At 45.8% G+C, this 24,558-nt stretch overlaps 1 protein-coding gene across 2 annotated transcripts in view; it reads right to left on the reverse strand.

The window, feature by feature from the left end:
- B3GAT2 (beta-1,3-glucuronyltransferase 2) overlaps positions 1-24,558 on the reverse strand; it is a 68,171-nt gene that overhangs the window by 13,773 nt on the left and 29,840 nt on the right. For both annotated transcript variants that reach the window (XM_066253317.1, XM_066253310.1), the window contains exon 2: positions 16,527-16,671. In XM_066253317.1, coding sequence (XP_066109414.1) covers positions 16,527-16,671 — 145 coding nt within the window. The remainder of the gene's footprint in view (positions 1-16,526; positions 16,672-24,558) is intronic.

Here is a 24,558-nt window from a genome sequence, read left to right on the forward strand (position 1 = left end):
CAACATTGTATTGAAACTTCTAGCCAGAACAATCAGAAAATGGAAAGAAATAAAAGGCATCCAAATGGAAAAGAAGTGAAACTGTCATTATTTGCAGATGACATGATACTATATAGAACTCTAAAGATTCCACCCAAAACTATTACAGCTGATATACAGTGTGTCCGTAAAGTCATGGTGCACTTTTGACCAGTCACAGGAAAGCAACAAAAGATGATAGAAATGTGAAATCTGCACCAAATAAAAGGAAAACCCTCCCAGTTTCTGTAGGATGATGTGGCAGCATGTGCACATGTGCAGATGATGACGTAACACCATGTATACAGAGGAGCAGCCCACGGCCACGCCAGTCGAGATGTGGACGGTACAGAGGAAAGTTCAGTGTGTTCTGTGATTCACTAAATTTGAATCCGTGACCAAAGTGCAATGTGAATATCGGTGCGTTTATAACGAAGTGCCACCACATAGGAATAACATTACTCAGTGGGATAAACAGTTGAAAGAAACCGGCAGTTTGGTGGAGAAACCCCGTTCTGGTAGGCCATCAGTCAGTGACAAGTCTGTAGAGGCCATATGGGATAGCTACCTAAGGAGCCCTAAAAAATCTGTGTGTGAGCCCACATCGAACTGCACTGAGTAGGTATGAAACTGGGAGAGTTTTCCTTTTATTTGGTGATTTCACATTTCTATCGTCTTTTGTTGCTTTCCTGTGACCGGTCAAAAGTGCACCATGACTTTACGGACACACTGTATAAATTCACTAAAGTAGTAGGCTGCAAAATTATTATTCAGAAATCGGTTGTATTTTTATACACTAATAATGAACTAGCAGAAAGAAAAATTACAAAAACAATACCATTTATAATTGCCTCAAAAATATAAAATAAAGTACCTAGGAATAAATTTAACCAAGGTGGTGAAAGATCTATACCCAGAAAATTGTATGACATTGAAGATATTAAAAATACAAGTAAATGGAAGCATATGTTATGCTCATGGATAGGCAGAACTAATATCATTAAAATGTCCATACTATCCAAAGAAATCTATAGATTCAATTAAATCTCTATCAAAACACAAATGGCATTTTCACAGAACTAGAACTAAAATTTGTGTGGAATCACTAAAGACCCTGAATAGCCACAGAAATCTTAAGAAAAAAAAAGAACAAAGTTGGAGGTATCATGCTACCTGATATCAAACTATACTGCAAGGTCATAGTAATCAAAACAGCATGGTAATGGCATAAAAATAGACACATAATCAATGGAATGGAATAGAGAGCCCAGAAATAAACACACACCTATGTGGTCAATTAACCTATGACGAAGGAGGCAAGAATACATAATAAAGTAGACATTCTCTTCAATACATGGCATTGGGCGAACTGGACATATACATGCAAAGAAAAAGGAGGAGGAGGAGGAGGAAGAGGAAGAGGAGAAGGAAAGTAGACTACCTTCTAACACCATAACAAGAATAAACTCAAATGGATTAAAGACTTAAATGTAAGACTCGAAACCATAAAACTCTTATAAGAAAACATAGGCAGTAAATTCTTTGACCTTGCTCTTAGCAATATATTTTCAGATACATCTCCTCAGGCAAGGGAAACAAATGAAAAAGTAATCCAATAGGACTACATCAAACTAAAAAGGTTTTGCACAGGAAGAAAACCATCAACAAAATGAAAAGACAACTTACCAAATGGAAAAAGGTATCCTCCAATAAGAGGTTAATATCCAAAATACATAAAGAACTCATACAACTTAACACCAAAACAAAGAATATGATTTAAAAATGGGCAGAGGACATGAATAGACACTTCTCCAAAGAGGACATACAGATGGCCAATAGCCATATGAAAAGATGCCCCACATCACTAATCATTAGAGGAATACAAATTAAAACCACAATGACATCACGCACACCTGTCAGATTGGCTATCATCAATAAATCAATCAGCGATGACCGTTCCCTAGGACGTGGAGAAAGGGAAAACCTGTGAACTGTGAATGGGGAGGCAGGCTGGTGCAGCCACTGTGGAAAAACAGTGTGAAGTCTCCTCAAAAAATTAAGTATGGAACTGCCATGTGATCCAACAATTCCTCTTTTGCATATTTATCTAAACGAAATGTAAACACTAAATTGAAAAGCTATATGGACCGCCCGTGTCCACTGCAGCGTTGTTTACAATAGCCAACATAGCGACCTAAATGTCCACTGATGGATGAGTGGATCCAGAGAGTGTGACTGACACAGACGCACATGTGCACAATGGAATACTCCTCAGCTATAAAAAAAGAAGGAAATCTTGCTTTTTGCAGCCACATGGATGGACCTGCTAAGTGAAATAAGTCAGACAGAGAAAGACAAATACCAGGTGATCTCACTTACATGTGAAATCTACAAAACCCCAAACCAAAACACTCTTGACTCACAGACCAATGGTTGTCAGAAGTACGGGTGCGGTGGACACAATGGGTAAAGATGGTCAAAGGTACAAACTTCCATTTAGAAAATAAGTCCTGGGGATGTAATTTACCACGTGTTACATACAATGCAGTTAATAAAACTGTATTATATCTTTGAAAGTTGCCAGGGAGTAGATCTCAAAAGTTCTCATCACAAAAAGAAAACACTTTTAACTGGGTGGTGATGGTTGTTAACTAGACGTATTGTGGTGATAATTTTGCAATTGGTATAAATACTGACTCATTACTCTGTACATCTGAAACTGCAATCACGTTATGTATCAATCATATCTGAATAAAGAATGGAAAACTTAAGTGCTTTTCTCCAAAATCTTGTACCTTCTAGCCTTGGCATCCTGTGAACTATCCAACAGGAAAGTAAGTGTTTAATAACAGTGTTTCAGGAATCATTTTCACTAGATTTAAATCAGATACAGAAAGCAAAAGCAAGGGCTTTATAAAAGGACCGTGTCCTTTACTTATTTACCATCATCTCTAAATGGGCCACTGTTTCAGGCAAGTGTTACACATAGACTGTCATGGTTCTAAGACTGAATGTTCCCACGCAATCATGCGCACTTTAACAACCGCGATAAAGCGTCCTTCCTAATGTATTCCTTCTTAAGGTGCGGACAAAACTTTAGCTTTCCACATTCACTTCCAATTATACTTTAGAATGATCTTCCACTAGTGCGGAAGGGAATGAAAAAGCATGGTCCGGCTGCTATGCAGGGCTGTTCATCTGCTCCAGAATACTGACTGAAGCTTTATGGTTGCTTCAGGGTAAGCCATTCTGAAAAAATTATTGTCGACTTTGTAAAACTCCTCAGAAGCTATTTAGCAGCCATTGTTCTTGGTTGAAAAAAAATAAAACATCCTTTATTTCTAAGAAGTATTCTTTATTTAATCTATAAACGATTCATTTAAATCTCTACTTTGAAAACAATAAACCATCTTAGAAACCCAAACCTTCTCAGGAAACAATCAGGATGCGGTGTCAGGGTGGAAAACTTGATCCTGAGAATAAAAGAGGATTAATGAACTAAATATTAAAAATACCTATGAGTGATTTTTTTTTCTTTTCTTTTTTTTCTTTCTTTCTTTTTTCCGAAGCTGGAAATGGGGAGGCAGTCAGACAGACTCCCGCATGTGCCCGACCGGGATCCACCCGGCACGCCCACCAGGGGTTCCGCTCTGCCCACCAGGGGGCGATGCTCTGCCCCTCCGGGGCATCGCTCTGCCTCGACCAGAGCCACTCTAGCGCCTGGGGCAGAGGCCAAGGAGCCATCCCCAGCGCCCGGGCCATCTTTGCTCCAATGGAGCCTTGGCTGCGGGAGGGGAAGAGAGAGACAGAGAGGAAAGGGGGAGGGGTGGAGAAGCAGATGGGCGCTTCTCCTGTGTGCCCTGGCCGGGAATCGAACCCAGACTCCTGCACGCCAGGCCGACGCTCTACCGCTGAGCCAACTGGCCAGGGCCTCTATGAGTGATTTTGTAGTAAAGTGGTGGCAGGGCACTGAGGAATGCCTAACACTGAAATTTTGAAGGGGAACTGGTTCTATTGACTTGACAGCCAAGAAGACCAATGGGAGATGAACCATGTCTATGTTGAGGACGGCAGAATCAACAGGCTTGGTGCTGCTTGTGTGAGAATCACTGTCTTGTGCTTTATTTCACCTTTGAGATTTCTACCTTCTATCATCCAAGACTATTATTGACTGTTGCACTACCACACCAACCCAGAAAATACAAGACAGCTGGAGAAGATATCTGTGTTCCTATTCGGCAAACCCCAGTGTGTAAAAGTAAAATAATTTTTAAAATACCAAGAGTGGGCAAAGATATGGAGAAACTGGAATTCTTGTGCATTGCTGATGGGAATATAAAATGATGCAACCACTGTGGAAAACAATATGGCAGGCTCTCAAAAAAAAATTAAACATATAATTTCCATATGATCTAGCAATTCCACTGCTAGGGACGGACCCCAAATAATCGGAAACAGTGATTTAAACAGTGACTGCACACCCATGTTCCCAGCGGTATTCGGAATAGCCGAAAGGGGGAAGCAACTGAAATGTGCATAAACAGATGAATGGATAAACAAAATGTGGTCTACATACAGAATGAAAAAATATTCAGCTTTGAAAAGGAATGAATTCTGACACGTGCTACAACCTGCATGAACTTGGAAGACAATATACTAAGTAAAATAGGGCAGAGCATGAAGGACAAATATTGTAAAATTCCACTTACATGAAATACCTGGAACAGTCCAGTTCATAGAGAAAAAGGAGAATGGTGGTTGCCAGGCCAGGGGTGGGTGGGGGGAGTTAGTGTTTAATGGGGACAGAGTTTCAGTTTGTGATGATGGAGTTTCTGGAAATGGTTGGTGCTGATGGTTGCACAATGTGAATGTTCTTAATGCCACTGTACACTTAAAAATAGGTAAGCCTGACCAGGCGGTGGCGCAGTGGATAGAGCGTCGGACTGGGACTCAGAGGACCGATGTTCAAAACCCAGAGGTCGCTGGCTTGAGCGTGGGCTAATGCGGCTTGAGCACGGGCTCACCAGCATGAGCGCAGGGTCGCCAGCTTGAGCACGGGATCATAGACATGACCCCATCCATGGTCGCTGGCTTGAAGCCCAAGGTCTCTGGCTTGAGCAAGGAGTCACTCACTCTGCTGTAGCCCCTCGGTCAAGGCACATATGAGAAATCAATCAAAAGAACAACTAAGGCGCTGCAACAAAGAAATGATGCTTCTAATCTTTCTCCCTTCCTGTCTGTCTGTCCTCATCTGTCCCTCTCTTTTGTCTCTGTCAAAAAAAAAAAAGTTAAAATAGTAAATTTTGTTATGTATATGCTAACACATTAAAAAGTATATTTGTACCCCCAGTGCATACAGGTGGTTGGGGGTGCTTTTCAGTTGTTATGACTTAAAAAAAAAAAAAAACTCCCCTCCTGTCCTCAAATTCTCTTCTTGCTTGACCAATGGAAGTGCTTTCTGTGGAAATAATTTTATTAAGCAATCACAAACTTTTTGTAGTGTGGGGCTATCCCAACTCAAACCTCCACAATGATTCAGTGGTGGCTTGTGAGGGGACACATCTACTAACAGACTGAATGAACCACAGGAAGGAACGTCAGAGTAGCCTGTGACCACCCACACTAGCCATTCGTAGCTCTGGCTGCATTTTATAATTGCAGCCAAGACTTAAAAAATATATACACACACCCCAGCACGAGGCCCACACTCAGAGAATACGGTTTAGTTGATCAGTGATGGAACACCCAGGCCTGGGAATTTTTTCAAAGATCCTTAGGAAATAATTCTGGTGCGTAGTCGGGTTGAGACCTACTTCTTGTGTGTGCCCTGACGGGGCAAGCCCAGGGTTTTGAACCAGCAACCTCGGCATTCCACATCGATGCTTCATCTACTGTGCCACCACAGGTCAGGCTCAATATTCCCTCTTTAAAAAAAATCTCACCATTAAAAAATAATGGCAATATAATCTCAGGAGTAAGAAGCTGTGTTTAATTTTGACAATCTTTAAACTAGAAAAGACAGACAAGTTAAAATTCATGAATTCAGCAAAAATTTATTCAAGCTACTCCGGTCAGGAGCTATGCCAGACCTGGCGGTGCAGGGCGGAGAGAGGCGAGCCTTCTCTGCCCGTGTAGCTCACGGGCTGGCAGAGGACGCAGGGGAGCGGTGGGGTGGGGGTGGCGGCCAGCAGACGGGCTCCAGGGCCAATGAGGAAGGGAACATGTGGCAATGGCATCTTTGCTGGATAGAAAACCAGGAAACGCTTCCTTCACCACTAACAAGTCTTGAGAGGCGACTAGAATTTAGCCAGGCAAGCAGGGGAAGACAAGGTGCCACTGTCCCAGCTGAGGGTGCCACTCTTCTCATCAGCGCAGCCCAGCCGCATGGGCCATTCTTGACTGCCCCCCCCCCCCCGAGCCCCCGCGCTTGGCTGGACATGAGGGAGGTGGAGGGAAGGGCAGAATGTGGGGCTGGGATGCGGCGGCTGCTCAGGGGCCCAGGAAGAAAGCCAGCAACCTTGACACCTGGAGCGGGCGGGCCCCAGGTCAGGGGCGGAGTCCTCCGCCTCCCTTCTTACCATCCGCACTAACCGGCGGCCTGTAGTAGATTGCAGCGGGAGCTCCATCTACAGACGCTCTCCTAGGGCTCTTAGGAAAGTCAAGGTGGTAAGAAAGGACACGGCCGCCTCCTGTAACCTAATTAGAAAACGTGAGCATGGCTTTTGAGTCCTTCCCAGGTGCCCTCAGGCCTCGGTCTGGAGAAGGCTCTCCCTCGTCAGCAGCGGTGCCCATCTGTCGCCCGTGCTCCCCCGAACACTTCGCTAATCTAAATGTGACAAACGGCATTTTCTTTTGAGAGCTCAAAAGCTTTTTGTTTGCTTAGTTTTTCAGCTGGGAAATTACGAAAAGGAGCACATATCTGCTTCTCAACAACTTTTTAATAATCTTTTGTTTTCCTCTTGATGACTTTTTTTTTATGGTATTTTATCTAGAGCACACGCCGGTGTTAATCTCCCCAGGCCGCCCTGCACACAGAGCTAACTCGCTGAATGACAATGAGCACAGGCCCATCCGCCAGAAATGGAGCGAAGCTCATCACGAGGCCAAAGCAAAGAGCTTGCTAGTACTTAATTATTGTACTACCTTCAAGAATGCGCTGACACCACCAGATGCAGGGAGGACTCACGGACAAGCACTTACCTATTCGCGCTTCAACCTCACCAACAGACAGGTGGTCAGATCCTAATCCGCTGCTGGGAACTCCAGAGGTACCGCCTGCATGTGCCCGGGTGGGGCCGGGGGCAGTGACCCGCCGCCCCCGCAGCTGCCTGCACCTGCACCGATGTGACCACCCCGACAACCAGTCCCACGCAGCACTGAGCCGATGGCCCTGGACAAGCGTATGAGCCACTCGAACCCAGAGACACGGCTGATCCTGTTTCTTGGCTAAGAGACGTCCAGCTCATTGAGCACCTACAGTGTGGCCTCAGCTGCTCAGGATGTGGTGCCTGACTCGGGGACGAATTCCACTCGCTCCGCTGTGCCGATGAAAGAAACAGGCTGGGAGACCAAGAACCGGGTCCCCTGGGAGAGAAGGGCGGGCCGCAGAGCCCAGGGGCAGGGCCACGTCCGGGTGCGCATGCTCTGAGTTTGCACCCCAGTGTGCCCCCTCCGCACCGGGCAGCCTGGGACAAGTGACGCAGCGTCTAGGCCTCGGTTTTCCTCCATTTGAGGAGGACGATCATCTGGGCACAGCCCTCGAGGCCTCGAGTGAGGATCACAGGAGAAAGCACACAGGATGCCTTAGAATGCCCGCTGCCCAATAACTGCGCAGTAAACAATAATTATAAAGTTGGCCGGGCTTTCCTGATGTAAAACTTCTGGGTTTCAACATTCTTAGTCCTGAAGACTAAACTTCCACTAAAGCTTTGAGGAGAATAACAGATACATGTAGAGCTGCTATATTTGAGGTAGGATGGGACCCTGGGGTCTCCTCCCCCACTTCCCCTGCAGCCCTCCCAGTGGATCCCCCCGCCCCAAGCACAGCGTGAACATGGCAGTCCTCACCAGCTACCCCAGAGAAAGCATGCTGATTATGGGCACAGAGCGCACTGGTGCGCCCCATGCCCAGTGCCCACCTGTACCCAACGCAGGACGGTACACGCGGACAGGACTAAACCTGTAGTGACCGTCAAATGCCTGCACGTCTCTACGATGCGTGTCATCCGGAAACCACAGTCAGGCAGCATCTTCCCAGTGCTCTAACACTCCTGCCACCCTGCGGCTCTGCATGCTGTCAGGGCTTGCAGCCGCTGTGCCCTCCCGGACAGTCCTCCTCCACTCCAGTGACAGTCACGCTGCACTCTCCTCAGGTCCACATCCCGAGTCAGTCCCCAGACCCTGAACCAAAAGCTACCATATGACATGTCAAGTCACTCTACTGAGAACAGTTTTCTCTTTCTCATACAAAACATCCATGCATTGAAAACACCACAAAGGAGTTACAAATGGCTCCAAAGTGGGAAAAGAAGGTTCTTTCGCCCCTTTTCTTGCAGTATTTATATTTATAAAACAAAGAAAAACATCAATTTTGGCTGTGCTCATTTGGCCTTGACCTTCCTCTGATCCAGGCTGGGCTGAAGTCCCTTACTGCACCGTCTACAAAGAAAGGGCTGGACAACTTCTTGAACCCAGGCAAAGTCCCCTGTCAACAAAAATCAAAAGAAAGAAAGCCCCGTGCAACTGTTAGTTCCAGGGGGCCCGGAAAAAGATCACTTCAGTCATCTGCCTGTGTAACCCGTCACCGTCTTCAGTTTAATAGTCGTCACTTACAATATTTTTTAAAAGGTTTGCCTGGTAAGCCGGCAGTGGAGACAGACATTCTGGTCCAAGGCAATTAATTCCTCAGCCCACTTTAAGGCTGAGGCGTAGATACACCAGAGACTAGGGCTGGGGGAGGGGTGGAGGGCAGGCCAGTCATGGCTGCGTTCTGTTTGTTTGCGGGGGTGTGGGAGCTTCAACAACTGTAGTTAAAGATGTCATACCACTGCAGTAAGTGCCATGGTGCAGCAGTTCAGGGCCTCGTACCTACAGGAGGTAATAATGAGGCCAGGAAGCCTGTCCATCCGGGGTGCCAACAGAGACTTCCCTGAGAAAGTGAGTTTTATCTCTTTTTTTTTTTTCACTTTTTTTTTTTTTGTATTTTTCCAAAGCTGGAAACGGGGAGGCAGTCAGACAGACTCCCGCATGCGCCCGACCGGGATCCACCCAGCACGCCCACCAGGGAGCGATGCTCTGCCCATCTGGGGCGTTGCTCTGCCGCAACCAGAGCCATTCTAGCGCCTGAGGCAGAGGCCAAGGAGCCATCCCCAGTGCCCGGGCCATCTTTGCTCCAATGGAGCCTCGGCTGCAGGAGGGGAAGAGAGAGACAGAGAGGAAGGAGAGGGGGAGGGGTGGAGAAGCAGATGGGCGCCTCTCCTGTGTGCCCTGGCCGGGAATCGAACCCGGGACTCCTGCACGCCAGGCCAACGCTCTACCACTGAGCCAGCCGGCCAGGGGAGAAAGTGAGTTTTAAGCTGAGAAAGCAAGAGGAACTGTGGGAGCATGTGTGCCCACAGATGCGTGAAGGGGAAAAGGGTGTTTTGGGGAGACATGGGGGAGAGGGTGGGCAGGACTTTGCAGAAATACTGAGGAGGTGACACTGACCCTAAGAGCAGGGGAGCAAGGGACTGCTGCCAAGACCTGCTTTGCACTCCTGAATGATTCCTACAACTTCTCAGAGGACAGGGACTGGGGGAGGCAGTGGTGGACGCAGGAGACCCAGGCAGGTGCTGTCACTGTCTTCCCCTCATCTGGAGCCCTTCCCAGCTCCACGACCCTCCCGGAGGATGGCGTACCCACAACGAATCCAGAGTCCGGAGACTCGTCAGGGCATGTGGTCTTTCTTCCTATGATGCAGATTCATATTTTTATGCAACTTGTTTTTCAGTAAACAGAATGTTTTAATTACCCAAGATCTCCATATTTTCTGCACATAACTACAACTCAGATAATACAACAAATTACACCAATGAAAACTAAACCAAAATTAAGTTTATCCGTTATCACCATATTACACAACAGTGTTTAAAAAAGATCTTAATTTCTGCTGGTTTACAGGCAGAATCTGAAATGGCTTCTTAAAATGTGATACATGCCTAATGGCTACGGAGCAATAATTACATATTACACAGCAGTCACTCCCCTGCCTCAGCCTCATTGCTCCCCACACAAAAGGGAACCTCTTCCATCTTTTCCTGAGTCAAACTCCCTCTCCCTCTTTGCTCCATTGAGAACTTTCTTCAGGCGATTTTGCTGATCTTTTCGTCCCCTGGAATTCAGGTCCTTCAGTCATCTCTTTTTCCCTCGTTCCCAGGGACAGTCCACAAGGTCCTAGTTGCCATCAAGCATCCTAACGTCACCATCTACAGGCTCCGGCTCTCACCCTTCCACACTCACCAAGCTCCCTCCTCTGCCACATCCACGACACGGGGCAGCCAACCACTGAATGCGTGACGCACCTACCTCTTCTTCCCAGGGACTGCTGTCACCAGGCCACTTGCACACCCTCTTGTTGGGCTCTGTCCCCTTCCCCAGCACCTCCGCCAGCAGCCGCTCTACTGACTGCTCCCTGGAAGCTATCCTAGGCCACCGCAGACTCTCCCTGTGGGGCGCATCCGTTCCCAGGGTGTCCACACACCGATGTCCTCAGGACTCCAGGCCAGGAAGCTGAGAGTCCTCCTAGACTTCTCATCCCGTACTACTGTTAGCCACACATGAGAAAGTGTTATCACTTTACAATGTCTCGTTTTTATCAGTCATGAAGAAGTCAGCAGACAGTGCTCGAAGTAACCCTGAGACATCACTTAGATGTGCCCTTTGCATTGGCAAATGAAAGCATTGGTAAACAAGGATACAGGAGACACACTTTTTTTTTTTTTTTTAATTTATGAGAGGAAGGTTATCAATTACTGAGCCTGTGGCATAATAAAAAAAATTTGGCCACTGTGGCAGGTTTTTGACAAGGAGCTTGTAAACCTTAGAATTTCCTGGGTGACAGGAATACTTTATTATGCTATTGAAGTGGCTCCTAATGGGCCCTTAGATAGTTTCAGGATGAGGGCTGGTTACCTGCAAAACCGACCACATGATTAGAGGGTAGGAACTTTCAGCCATCCTGACCTCTGGGGCTAAGCTGGAGGCTGAGTTTAAGCACAAGGCCACTGATTTAATTACTCAGGCCTCTGCAATGACACCCAATAAAAACTCGGAACACGAGAGCTCGGTGAACTTCCGGGTACTGAACTCACTGATGTGCTGGCAGGAGGACGTATCCTGACTCCACAAGGGAGAGGTGTGGAAGCCCTGGGTTCTCGCCCGGACCTCACCCTCTGTGTCTCTTCATTTGACTGGTCCTGATTTGTATCTTTTGTATTAAAAATGTCATAATAAGTAGGGTACAATCCTAAGTTCCGTGAGCCCTTGCAGTATATTATCAAAGCTAGAGAACTGTGGGAAACATCAAATTTATAGCCAGTTTGTCAGAAGTACAGGTGGCCTGGGGACCCCCTGGCAGAGTGGGGGGCTGTTGATGTAGGAGCAGTCTTTCTTGTTGGGGACCACACCCTCTCACTTATGGGGTCTGTGTGAACTCTGGGTCATCAGTACCAGAGCTGAACACCAAGTTGGACTTCTACCAGAATGCAGTCCCGACTGTGTACCAGGCACTCATGTAGGAACTGCACAGACTGTCATTAGAGCACAGGGCCCTGCCTGCCACCTCCTGGGGTTAAAAATAAGGAGCATGCAAATGTGGAGAATTCAAAATAAATATCTCAAATTTAAGTTCTGACTTTGAACAAATCTACACCTCCTGGCGAGGCTGAAGATAGCATTAAGCTCAGTTCTTTCAGACACCTCCCTACAGGTGGCCAAAGTCAGTCTGTCACTTCAAAGTGATTCCCTGACCTCAAAACAGAGCTAAACACTTTGGGTGGACTGCCCTGCTTTTAGTCAACAAGAACGAGCACGTGGTCAGATGGCCAAGATGCAGGGACTGAAACCCGAGGTGCAGACCAGCAGAAGTATCCCCGGCCCATACTGGCTCGGCAGACCAGTGGCGTCGACCAGCGCCTGAGCCACCCGCACGCTGCTCCCGGGCGGGCTGCTCCCTGAGCCCCCCGCACGCTGCTCCCACGGCTGCTCCCTGAGCCCCCCCCCCCCCCGCCCCCGCGCACGCTGCTCCCACGGCTGCTCCCTGAGCCCCCCGCCCCCCGCACGCTGCTCCCACGGCTGCTCCCTGAGCCCCCCGCACGCTGCTCCCGGGCAGGCTGCTCCCTGAGCCCCCCGCCCCCCGCACGCTGCTCCCATGGCTGCTCCCTGAGCCCCCCGCACGCACGTTGCTCCCAGGGGGCGGGCTGCTCCGAGCCCCCCCGCACGCTGCTCCCGGGTGGCTGCTCCAGTGCCTCTCCACCCTGCGGGTGAGCGTCTTCGTTCTTTTTCCAGACATCATTAGAAGCCTTTACAATTTTTCCCCTGTGCAACAGAAATAATCTTGACTTCTGCCACTAACACTGCACATATAAGATAATTTCAGGACAATGTTTCCTCATCAGAAAGCAAAAGCAGAGCCTGACCGGGCGGTGGTGTAGTGGATAGAGCGTCAGACTGGGATGCAGAGGACCCAGGTTCGAGACAATGAGGTCGCCAGCTTGAGCATGGGCTCATCTAGTTTGAGCAAAAGCTCACCAGCTTGGACCCAAGGTCGCTGGCTCGAGCAAGGGGTTACTCCGTCTGCTGAAGGCCCACAGTCAAGGCACATATGAGAAAGCAATCAATGAACAATTAAGGTGTCTCAACAAAAAACTGATGATTGATGCTTCTCATCTCTCTCCATTCCTGTCTGTCTGTCCTTATCTATCCCTCTCTCTGTCCCTGTAAAAAAAAAAGAAAGCACAAAAACAGCATCTGCAAAGTCCAAATACAGATACCGAGTCAAACTCTAGGAATGACGCAAAACACGGCAGTCCCGACGTCTCAGACTCAAATACGCTTCTAGTGCTGGGCTAGGCTGTGGCTTCACAGAGATACAAACAGGACAGACCCCAAAAGGCTTTTACTGAGTGGGCTCAAGCCCCCAGAGTAAGATAGTTGTGAAAATGTTAACATTTTGGCTAAGTTTCATGTTTCTTAACCAGCTTGTGAAAATTCAAGAGACCACAGCTCACTCAACTCTCTCAGACCGGCTGGGCCTGTCCTGGGGGCGGCAGGGAGGTGGGCTTCTGGCTTCATTCTCTCCTTCTAGACACTGCGGGTGTGTGTGTTTGCGCACGTAATCTGAAAATGAGGCGTGCAGGCAGGCCCAAAGGGTCTTCTCCTTCTTCTTGCATCTTATGTACAATCTAAACAAAGCTGTGAATTTTCAAGATTTAGAATCAAAACAAACTGCCTCAAAATCAGAATCGTTAATTATCTTATCAACCAAATCATTCACTTAAGGGCTTCCAAAAATATCAGTAATTTACCGAAAACTAATTTGCAAAGCGATTTCGTGCGTGAAGTGAAAAAAATAATTTAGTGTGGCAAAAGTTGTTTTATTCGAGACAGATATTTATTCCTACTTTAAAACAAGGATAACTGGCCCTGGCTGGTTGGCTCAGCGGTAGAGCGTCGGCCTAGCGTGCGGAGGACCCGGGTTCGATTCCCGGCCAGGGCACACAGGAGAAGCGCCCATTTGCTTCACCACCCCTCCGCCGCGCTTTCCTCTCTGTCTCTCTCTTCCCCTCCCGCAGCCAAGGCTCCATTGGAGCAAAGATGGCCCGGGCGCTGGGGATGGCTCTGTGGCCTCTGCCTCAGGCGCTAGAGTGGCTCTGGTCGCAACATGGCGACGCCCAGGATGGGCAGAGCATTGCCCCCTGGTGGGCAGAGCATCGCCCCATGGTGGGCGTGCCGGGTGGATCCTGGTCGGGCGCATGCGGGAGTCTGTCTGACTGTCTCTTCCTGTTTCCAGCTTCAGAAAAATGCAAAAAATAAAACAAACAAAAAATACAAAACAAAAAAAACAAGGATAACTAAGACAAAACAAGCAAATCACTCATTTTATAATGTATCTAATATAATGCTTTGAAATATATAATGAAATGTTTAGAAAAATCCAAACATCAGTCATGTCATAAAGAAGTTTCCCAGAGAACCTGGCAGTGAAAGAGCATCAAATAATTTGTCACAGGCCAGGCCTATTGCACAAAACCCACGTGCCTTTCTTGGACTTTAGATATAGCTATTTGGATCCACATTCTGGGAGGAATTGGCCCTGGCTGGTGGCTCCGTGGATAGAGCATTAGCCTGGTATATGGATGTCCTGGTTTGATTCCCAGTCAGGGCACACAGGAGAAGTGACCATCTGCTTCTCTCCTCCTCTCCCTTCTCTCTCTCTTCCTCTCCCACAGCCAGTGGCTCAATTGGTTCTAGTGTGGCTCCAGTTACTGAGGATAGCTCTGTTGAAGTGTGTCAGCCTCAGGTGCTAAAAATAGCTCAGTACTCAAGCGTTGGCCTCAGATAAGGATGCCAGGTGGATTCCAGTTGGGGTGCATATGGGAGTCTTCCTCACTATCTTTCCTCCTTGCACCTAAAAAAAATTCTAGGAAGAATCAATGCACAATTTTCAATGGATTTCTTGGATACTTAATCATAAACATAAAGGTCATATAGCAAAATCAAAGAAGACTCATCCAAGTTACCCTGACCTTGAAGTCAGTTTGCAGGGGAAGGGGCAAGGGTCCTGTGTACAAGGAGACGAGTGTGGGAAGTGTGTACTGAAGCAAGGCTCTAGGCAAGGTCAGAAGTGCACGTCTGTCAGCTGGCTGCTTTATCAGTCACCTGTCCTCACTCAGTGTCCAAGTCCCAGTATTTTCTTTTGAGTTTCCCAAGGTGGGACTCCAGGAAAAGAAAGAATACATCAAAGAGGACCTCAGTGGCCACTCACACCACTGCTTCAGTCTACACCCAAGGAAAGTAAGTCCCGGAGAAGCGACCAACTTTGTCTGTTCAAGGTTACAGACATATCCAATCAGTAAGAAACCTGATTCCCCAAAGACCCATTATGGTCAGTGTTATACTGTCAGAGCCACAAACTGAGAGTTGATTGAGGAAAGGCTTTTTGCAAGAATCTCCAGGACCTTCCAAGTGTGGCTGACCTAACTGTCTGCCTAAAGGTCAATGCTTCGGTCGAGATGCGAGCTCAGCTCTGGGACTGCAAGGACTGAAGACCAAACCAAAGCATAAGCTGAGGGTGAAAGAGGGGTGGAGAGGGAAGGAGAGGCCAGGAAGCGGGGTGTGTGGGGGGGAGGGTAAGTGATCTAGACTGTCCTAGAGTTAGAGATCATGACACAGAACCGGCACTCGGAAAACGTGAGGTAAACACTGAGTAAAATATCCTCGTCTTCTGAGACGCAGTGCGGCAGGCCCGCCCTGCTGCCCACCACAGAGCACCCCCCCCCCGCCCCCGCTCCCGGTAGTCTTCATAATCTTGCTTCCTCAAATGCAGAGGACTGTCAGAACAAAGGTGATGGATCCAGTTTGGAGCACAGCCCTCACCCCATCAGAATTCCGAGCATCGAGGTTCTGACGCAGGCGGGAAGCAGACACGGAAGGTCGGCCAAGCACAGGCTGACAGACAGACAGAGCAGGGTTTCAGGGTTGAAGATGGATGAGATCAATTCTGAAGCTTTTCTAGGTTACAGATGACGGTGATATATATTTTTTCCCCCCTCTTAAGCCTCATGTTTCAAACTGCATCTTTCCACAGTTATCACAGGCATCATTTTATATAACCCACAGAAAATGAGTCACTTTATGATAAAGTGGCCTTTTAGAATTTGTAGTCGGCTACGGGTCTTATTTAATTCGGTTGCTTGGTTAGAGAATAAAAAGCTTTAAAATATAGTTATACTCAAAATTAATAAATGCATGAAAAACCAGTAATCCAATTTTATATTTTAGCTATTAAGTGTATCAAGAAGCACTAAATATATCAATAAGCATAAAACTGATAAGCTTGTCAATTTCACATCACTATTAAATACAGCAACAAGCATATGATTTATTGTAACAAACTGGACCTCTAGAGAGAGGTACCAAAAGATAGGGCCAGGTCCGGTTCTCATCACTGAAGTCCCAGTCCCCAGCCCAGCACCTGGCACATTAACATCTGCCGGGTAAGAGGACAGCTACATGGACAGGCAGTGAAAAGGGATGGAATGAGCATTTTCTAATCACCCCCAAAATAAATTTCTACTTGAATTCACCAAAAAGCCTGTTTTGAAGCTTTCAACAATTCATCTGCTGAACATGATACGATTCAGAATTTTAACCAGAGGGGTCTGTGACAGCTTCCTTCGCCTAGTTCCCTGTTGCAAAGAGGAATATCGGTAAGATGGGGCACAAGCAAGGTCACCATCCACACACCTCACCTGCCATGTCGATGGCGAAAGGCCTGTCTGCTCTCCAGCCAGTGTACCAACCGACGACTCTGCCGTTCTCCACCAGGGGGCGTTCATAGCGCCGCCCGCCAACCAGGCCGACGGGCCAGACGGAGACCTTGCGTGTGGTTCGCATCTATAAAAGGGGGAAAGAGATTTTGTTTGAGTCTCCTTAGGGAAAATAAACAGAGAGGAAAAAGCCCGTGAGGCACGTAGAAGGAATGGGAAATGGGGGTGTTGAGTTCCAAAAGTTGAAAGTTTCCAAATAGAACCTTTCCGTAGACAGACCACTGCGCGGTTACGGGTTTGTCTGCTCAGCACCATTGGCTGTGCACTCCTCATAAACTAAACTTCCCACTCAGGATTCAGAGAACAAAAGTGGGTATCACTATCTGAACATGGCTTGGAAGCTACATAGAGACTAGCAAATATTTCCTATTTGTTTCAAAGTTGAATCTTTAAACAATATTTTGTATCTTCAGAAGTGAAAAGGCTTAGTTCCCTTTAGGCAATGTTATTACTCAGTCACAGCAAAAATTTTACTCAGAGGAGCCACAGGAGTGGCCTTTCTCTGCATTTTTTATTGTCACAGACACAGAAGTCTTGGCTGGGGACATTAATAATGGGATCCACATACAGAACAGACACCGGGCATCCTCCTGGTGACAAACAGAAAAACATACCCTAACTTTGCCTTTCAGTGGCAACTGGGCCAAATTCTAGAAGAGAACACCTCCCCCAGGCAGCTGAAGAAGTACACCCTGCTGTACCCAGCAGAGGCTGGTTAAAGACAATCCCTCGCTGAGGCTTATCTGCTGGATTTCTTTAAGGGGAAACACATGTTCACAAGAAAACATGACGATACTGGGCAGCATTTTGGGGAAAAACCACCACCTTCCTCCTGGACATGTGTTGAAAGGGGCCATAGTCAGCCCACACGGCACCTTTGGTAAATTAGAAAAAGATGCCCCTTTCCAGGCAAACGCACTCCGTGCTGGGGCCCGTGTTGGGGCCCGTGCTGGGGCCCGTGTTGGGGCCCGTGTTGGGGCCCAGGGCTTCTGGGCCAGCCACCAAAGCATTGCCTGGAGTCCAGCTCCACTCACCCTCTCAGCCCGCTGCGTCCTTGCACAGGGCATTCCCCACACAGCAGCACGAGATCGTGCTTTGTTAAGGCAATTATAATCTCAACACCAATGCTTTACCTTTCATTTGCTACAGAACTGGGTGGGTCATGATCAGTAACCAATGACTAAAATAATGATTATTAATCAAGGGTTTTTCTTTAATTAAAGAAAGGAAAATTATATATTTGGAAAAGATTTTCAAATGCAATTCAAATGATTAATAATTAGATGCTCCTGGTCACGTAGCTCAATTAGTTAGAGCATTGCTCTGATAGGCCAAGGTTGCAGGTTTGATCCCTGGTCAAGGCACACACAAGAATCAAACCAATAAATGCATAAATAAGTGGAACAACAAATCAATGCTTCTCTCTCTCCCCCCTTTCTCTCTCTTCCTTCAATATATTAAAAATTTGTTTTTAATAATTAGATGCTTCCATTTGCCAAGCACTCCAAATTTACTTACTAATACCCCGCCCCATTCCAACAAGAAGATTCAAGTGCATGGAGCACTCCAGTAATCAAGATTTCACTGTGTGGGTGTTCCCCAAATCTGAAATCACTGTTTTAAAACTCTATCCCTTTTTCAATAAATTAGTCACTGTTGCCTTGTGCTAGTTCACACTGACATATATAATGATTTTTTTTGTCTCTTCCAACTTTGCTTATTGTTTCTAATAATGTTTTCTTTTAATTTTTTTTTTTTTTTTACAGAGACAGAGAGTGAGTCAGAGAGAGGGATAGACAGACAGGAATGGAGAGAGGTGAGAAGCATCAATCATTAGTTTTTTATTGCACGTTGCAACACCTTAGTTGTTCATTGATTGCTTTCTCATATGTGCCTTGACTGCGGGCCTTCAGCAGACCGAGTAACCCCTTGCTCGAGCCAGCGACCTTGGGCTCAAGTTGGTGAGCTTTCACTCAAACCAGATGAGCCTGCGCTCAAGCTGGCAACCTTGGGGTCTCGAACCTGGGTCCTTGGCATCTCAGTCCAATGCTCTATCCACTGAGCCACCGCCTGGTCAGGCTATAATGATTTTTTTAAAAGTTCTACTGAGGTATATTCAAGGATACACTAACTGAAATGAAGAATAGTTCATAGGGAATCAACAGTACAGTAGATGAAGCCAAGAATCAAATGAAATATTTGGAATAAAAGGAAGCTAAAAATACCCATTCAGAACAGCAAAAAGAAAAAAAAAATTTTTTTTAAATGAGGATAGTGTAAGGAACCCCTGGGACAAGTTCACAAGCACCAACATCACATCACAGGGATTCCAGAAGGAGAAAAGAGAGAACAAGAAATTGAAACTCTATTTGGGAAAATAATGATAGAAAACTTTCCTAATCTGGTGAATGAAATAAACATACACGTCCAGGAAGAGCAGAGAATCCCAAACAAGGTGAATCCAAAAAGGGCCGTACCAAGACACAGCATAATTAACATGCAAAAGGTTAAAGAATTTTAAAAGCAGCAAGAGAAAAGCAATTAGTGACCTACAAGGGAGCTCCCATAAGACTGTCAGATGATTTCTCAACAAACATTTTGCAGGCCAGAAGAGAGTGGCAAGAAATATTCAAAGTGATGAAAAGTAAGGCCCTAAAACCAAGATTCCACTACTTAGCAAAGCTATCATTTAGAATTGAAGGACAGATAAAGACCTTACTGGCCAAGAAAATGCTAAAGGAGTTCATCACCACTAAACCTTTACTACATGAAATCTTAACGGACTTCTTAATTAAGAAGAAGGCCGTGATTGGCTGGCTTAGTGGACAGAGCATTGACCTGGCATGTGGACATCCTGGGTTTGATCCCTGGTCAGGGCACATATGAGAAGTGACCATCTACTTCTCTTCCCCTCCATCTCCCCCTTATTTCTCTCTTCCCCTCTTGCAGCCAGTGACTCGATTGGTTTGAGCAATGGGCTGGCCGCTGAGGATAGCTTGTTTGGTCTAAGCATTGGCCTTAGGCATTTAAGATAGCTTAGTTGATTCAGGCATTGGCCCGAGACAGGGGTTGCAGGGTGGATCCCAATTGGGGTGCATACAGGAGTCTGTCTCCCTTCCTCTCACTTAAAAAAAAAGAGACGGCTGATCAGGTGGTGGCGCAGTGCATAGAGCATTGGCCTGGGATCTTGAAGACCCAGATTCAAAATACTAAGGTTGCTGGCTTGAGCACAGGCTCACCAGCTTGAGTGCAGCGTTGCCAGCTTGAGCATGGTATCATAGACATGACCTATGGTCGCTGGCTTGAGCCCAAAGGTCGCTGGCTTGAGCAAGCGGTCACTGGCTCAGCTGAAGCCCCTCGGTCAAGACACATAGGAGAAAGCAATCAATGAACAACTAAGATGCTGCAACGAATTGATGCTTCTTATCTCTCCCCTTTCCTGTCTGTCCCTGTCTGCCCCCACCTCACACTAAAAAAATAAAGTTAAAAAAGAAATACATATCTATCAACAATTGAATCTAAAAAGCAAAATAAACAGAACAGAAACAGATTCACAGATATAGAGAACATTTTGATGGTTGCCAGATGGGAGGTGCTTTGAAGGGATGGGTAAGAATGGTGAGAAATTAAGCAGTACAAACTGGGCCTGACCTGTGGTGGCGCAGTGGATAAAGTGTCGACCTGGAAATGCTGAGGTCGCTGGTTCGAAACCCTAGGCTTGCCTAGTCAAGGCACATATGGGAGTTGATGCTTCCAGCTCCTCCCCCCTTCTCTCTCTCTCTCTCCTCTCTAAAATGAATAAATAAAATAAAATAAAAAAGAAGTACAAACTGGCTGGTGGCCAGAAGGAAAGGGGGAGTGAGGTGCGGGGAGGGGGTAAAGGGAGGGGGTGGGGGTGGAAAGAGACTTTGCGTGGGCATGCGGGAGCACATGCAGTGTGTAGGGGTGTTACACTAAGTGGGACAGCTTGGAACTGTGTCAATACAATGAATTAAAAATAAAAACTACAAATTGGTTGTTACAGAATAATTCACGGAATGTAAAGTATAGCATATAGTCAATAATATTCTAATAACTTGTATGGCATCAGATGGGTACAAGATTTATCGGGATGATCACTTAGTAAGTTTTATAATATATAATCACTGGGGTAAACACCTAAAACTAATATAATATTGTATATCAACTGTAATTAAAAAGTTAAAAAAAATAATTTAAATAAAGAAAAAAAAATAGTTCTATAGAGGTATAATTGAGTGCAGAAAAGAATGAACAGTCCCAACACTGTTATCTTTAGAAAGGCCTGCATGCAAGGCTTACCCCGGGCTCGTATCTGAAAACGAGGCGTTTGAAATAATCCCTACACTGATAAGGTTGTTTTACCTGCCTGGGGGACTCAACACCTTCTTTCCTTTGGGAATCTGAAATATTGGTGGGCAGCAGGGTGGTTATGTGACCCAACTCCAATGGGTTTCCCTGGCCATGAACACTTACAACCGTGATTGCATATTTGCTGGAGGAAGGTGTGCTCCATTGACCCCTCACGGGAGGGGAGCACACTGGAGGTCTGCGCCTGGAGCCCTCCAGACCATTCCTGACGTCTTTTTCCCTCACTGATCTGCCCATGTATCCGCCTATACTATGTATAATATCCTACTGTCACTGTAATAAATCTTATCCACAAGCTCTCCAATAATGGCATTTTGTTCAACTAGGTTGGGTTATAACTTTGATGAGATTCTGTAGGAACTTAACTCTTGTTTATATCAACTGGCATGTGGTAAAAATGGTTTTGTTAGACATCATTTTGCTTAGTCACAGAACCTATCAAGGATGCTAAGTGAGGACTTACTGTTTACTGTACAACTTACTACGGGCTGAGTGCTATGTGCCCTAATAAGTCATCTAACACGGGTGGTCCTGAAAGAATAAAATGCACTTTTTAAAGTCCAATTTGATACATTTGGACATATGTATATAGCCATGGAACCATCATCACAAAGAAGATAATAAACATCTCCATCACCCCACCCCCATTCTCTGTGCTCTTTTAATCCCTCCCTCCCACCCCCCCTCTGCTTCCCTTTTCCCCAGGCAACCACTCATCTATCAGCATACGTTAGCTTGTATGTCACAGAATTTTATACAAATGGAGTCACACAGTGAATACTTATTTAATATTTGGGCTCTTTCACTCACCATCACTATATGGCTGTTAGTCCAAGCTGTAATGTGTATCCATAGTTAATTCCTTTATATTGCCACACAGTTCTATTGTATGGGTGTGCTACAGTTTTGTTGTTTTTGATTTGTTAAAATCTATTCACCTGTTGATGGACACTTCAGTTGTTTCAAGATTCTGGCTATTACAGATGAATATATATTGTGTACAATCCTAAGTGGACTTCATTTTTTTTTTCTGATAAATACCTGAGAGTGGAATGGCTGGATCATACGCTAGGTATTATTTAACTTTTTAAGAAATTGTCAACTTATTTTCCAAAGTGGTTGTGCCACTTTACATCCCAGAGTGGAATGGCTGGATCATATGATAGGTATTATTTAACTTTTTAAGAAACTGTCCACTTATTTTCCAAAGTGGTTGTGCCACTTTACATCCCACCAGCACTGCATGAGAGTTCCAGTTACTCGGCATGCTCACCAATGCTGGGCATGGCCACTGTTTAATTTTAGCCAATCTAATAGGTATTAGTATCTCACTGTGCAGTTTTAATTTGTATTTTCTAATTAACAATGTTGAGTATCTTTTCATGAGCTTATTTGCCATCTGTATTAGTTCTTTGGTAAGATTTGTTCAAATCTTTTGCCTATTTTAAAAAATTGGCTGTTTATCTCCTTACTATTGAGTTTGAGAGTTCTTTAAAAATGTATATATATTCTGCATATCTGCATACAAATCCTCTCTCAGCTATGTGATTATAAGTATTTTCTTGCAACCCACGGCTCATCTTTTTATTCTCATAGTAGTGTCTTGTGAAGAATATAAGTTATGATATTAATGAAGTCCAATTCATCAATTTGTTCTTTATGGATCATGCTTCTGGGCCACAGCTAAGATATCTTTGCCTAACGCAAATCACAGGACTTTTCTACTCCTTTCTAGAAGTATTATAGTTTTAGCTTTTACATTTATATTGACCTGTTTTTTATTTTTATTTTTTTTATTTTTATTTATTTATTTTTTTCTGAAGCTGGAAACAGGGAGAGACAGTCAGACAGACTCCCGCATGCGCCCGACCGGGATCCACCCGGCACGCCCACCATGGGGCGACGCTCTGCCCACCAGGGGGCGATGCTCTGCCCATCCTGGGTGTTGCCATGTTGCGACCAGAGCCACTCTAGCGCCTGGGGCAGAGGCCACAGAGCCATCCCCAGCGCCCGGGCCATCTTTGCTCCAATGGAGCCTTGGCTGCGGGAGGGGAAGAGAGAGACAGAGAGGAAGGTGCGGCGGAGGGGTGGAGAAGCAAATGGGCGCTTCTACTATGTGCCCTGGCCAGGAATCGAACCCGGGTCCTCCGCATGCTAGGCTGACGCTCTACCGCTGAGCCAACCGGCCAGGGCCTATATTGATCTGTTTTGAAGTAATTTATACACATGGTATAAGGGATGGACTAAAGTTCTTTTCTTTCTTTTCGTTCATTTTATTTTTTGCATATGGAGATCCACTTGTTCCAGTTGTATATGATTGTCTCAGAATAACTGAACTGTCTTTGCATCTTTACCAAAACTCAGTTGTCATATATGTGAGTTTATTTCTGGCCATTGTCTTCTGATTCACTGCTCTATTTTGATGCTATCACACTGTCTTTTCTTACCACATAGCTTTATAATAACTTTTGAAATCAGTTTGTGTTAGTCTTCCAACTTTGTTCTTCTTTATCAAAGTTGTTTTGACTATTTTAATTCCTTTCATTTCCACATGAGTCTCAAGGTAAGTTTGCCCATGTCAGCATATCAATTTGGTAAAACTGACATCTTAACAATACTAAGCTGGCCCTGGCTGGTTGGCTCAGTGGTAGAGCATTCATCCAGTGTGTGGATGTCCCAGATTTGATTCCCCATCAGGGCACACAGGAGAAGTGTCCATCTGCTTCTCCACTCCTCCCTCTTTCCCTTCTATCTCTCTCTCTCTCTCTCCTTCCTCAGCCATGGCTCAGTTGGAGCAAGTTGGCCTCGGGTGCTGAGGATGGCTTCATGGCTCACCTCAGGTGCTGAGCAATGGCCTCAGATGGGCAGAACATCACCCGGTAGGGGGCTTGCAGGGTGGATCCCAGTCAGGGCACATGTGGGAGTCTGTTTCTCTGTCTCCCCACTTCTCACTTGAGAAAAAAAATACAAAGCCTTCTAACCCATGGACATGATGTGTCTCTCCATTTATTGAGATCTTTAATTTCTCTCAGCAATATTTTAGCAATTGAATTCTTGAATCAATAACAACATTTAATGCTTTTGTGTTCTAGCTCTTGTCTATAAGTGGGGAAAACCCCCAAAATTTTACAAAAATACAGCTTTTCCCCAATTCACTTCACCTTCAGCCTCCTATTCCCTCCCATACTGCAAAAAATAATTTCAATTTTTTTTCTTTTACATCTCAAACAGAGCAAGCATGCTAAGAAACCAAGTTAAATCAAATACATGAGTTTTTCCTTAAATTAATAGAATGGCCTTATGGCACTAAAAATACTACTGTGTTCATGCTTGATGTTTCCTTAAAATGCCTATGATTTTTCAGCTCTCAAACTGCTTTTGCCCTGTTGCACTAAATTTTTAAATCTGTGGAAAGACTGGTAAGCAGACCCCATCTCAGACTTATGTGTCCTCCTGAGCATGCACGGGTTGTATCCTGTTACACAGCAGGTGGCACAACACCTCTGGATAAGTGTGTCAGCATCAGGTAGTTATCGAAACACGGGTTACATGTAACAAGTAATCC

Source organism: Saccopteryx bilineata, chromosome 1, assembly GCF_036850765.1.
Source record: "Saccopteryx bilineata isolate mSacBil1 chromosome 1, mSacBil1_pri_phased_curated, whole genome shotgun sequence".
NCBI classification, from domain to species: Eukaryota; Metazoa; Chordata; class Mammalia; order Chiroptera; family Emballonuridae; genus Saccopteryx; species Saccopteryx bilineata.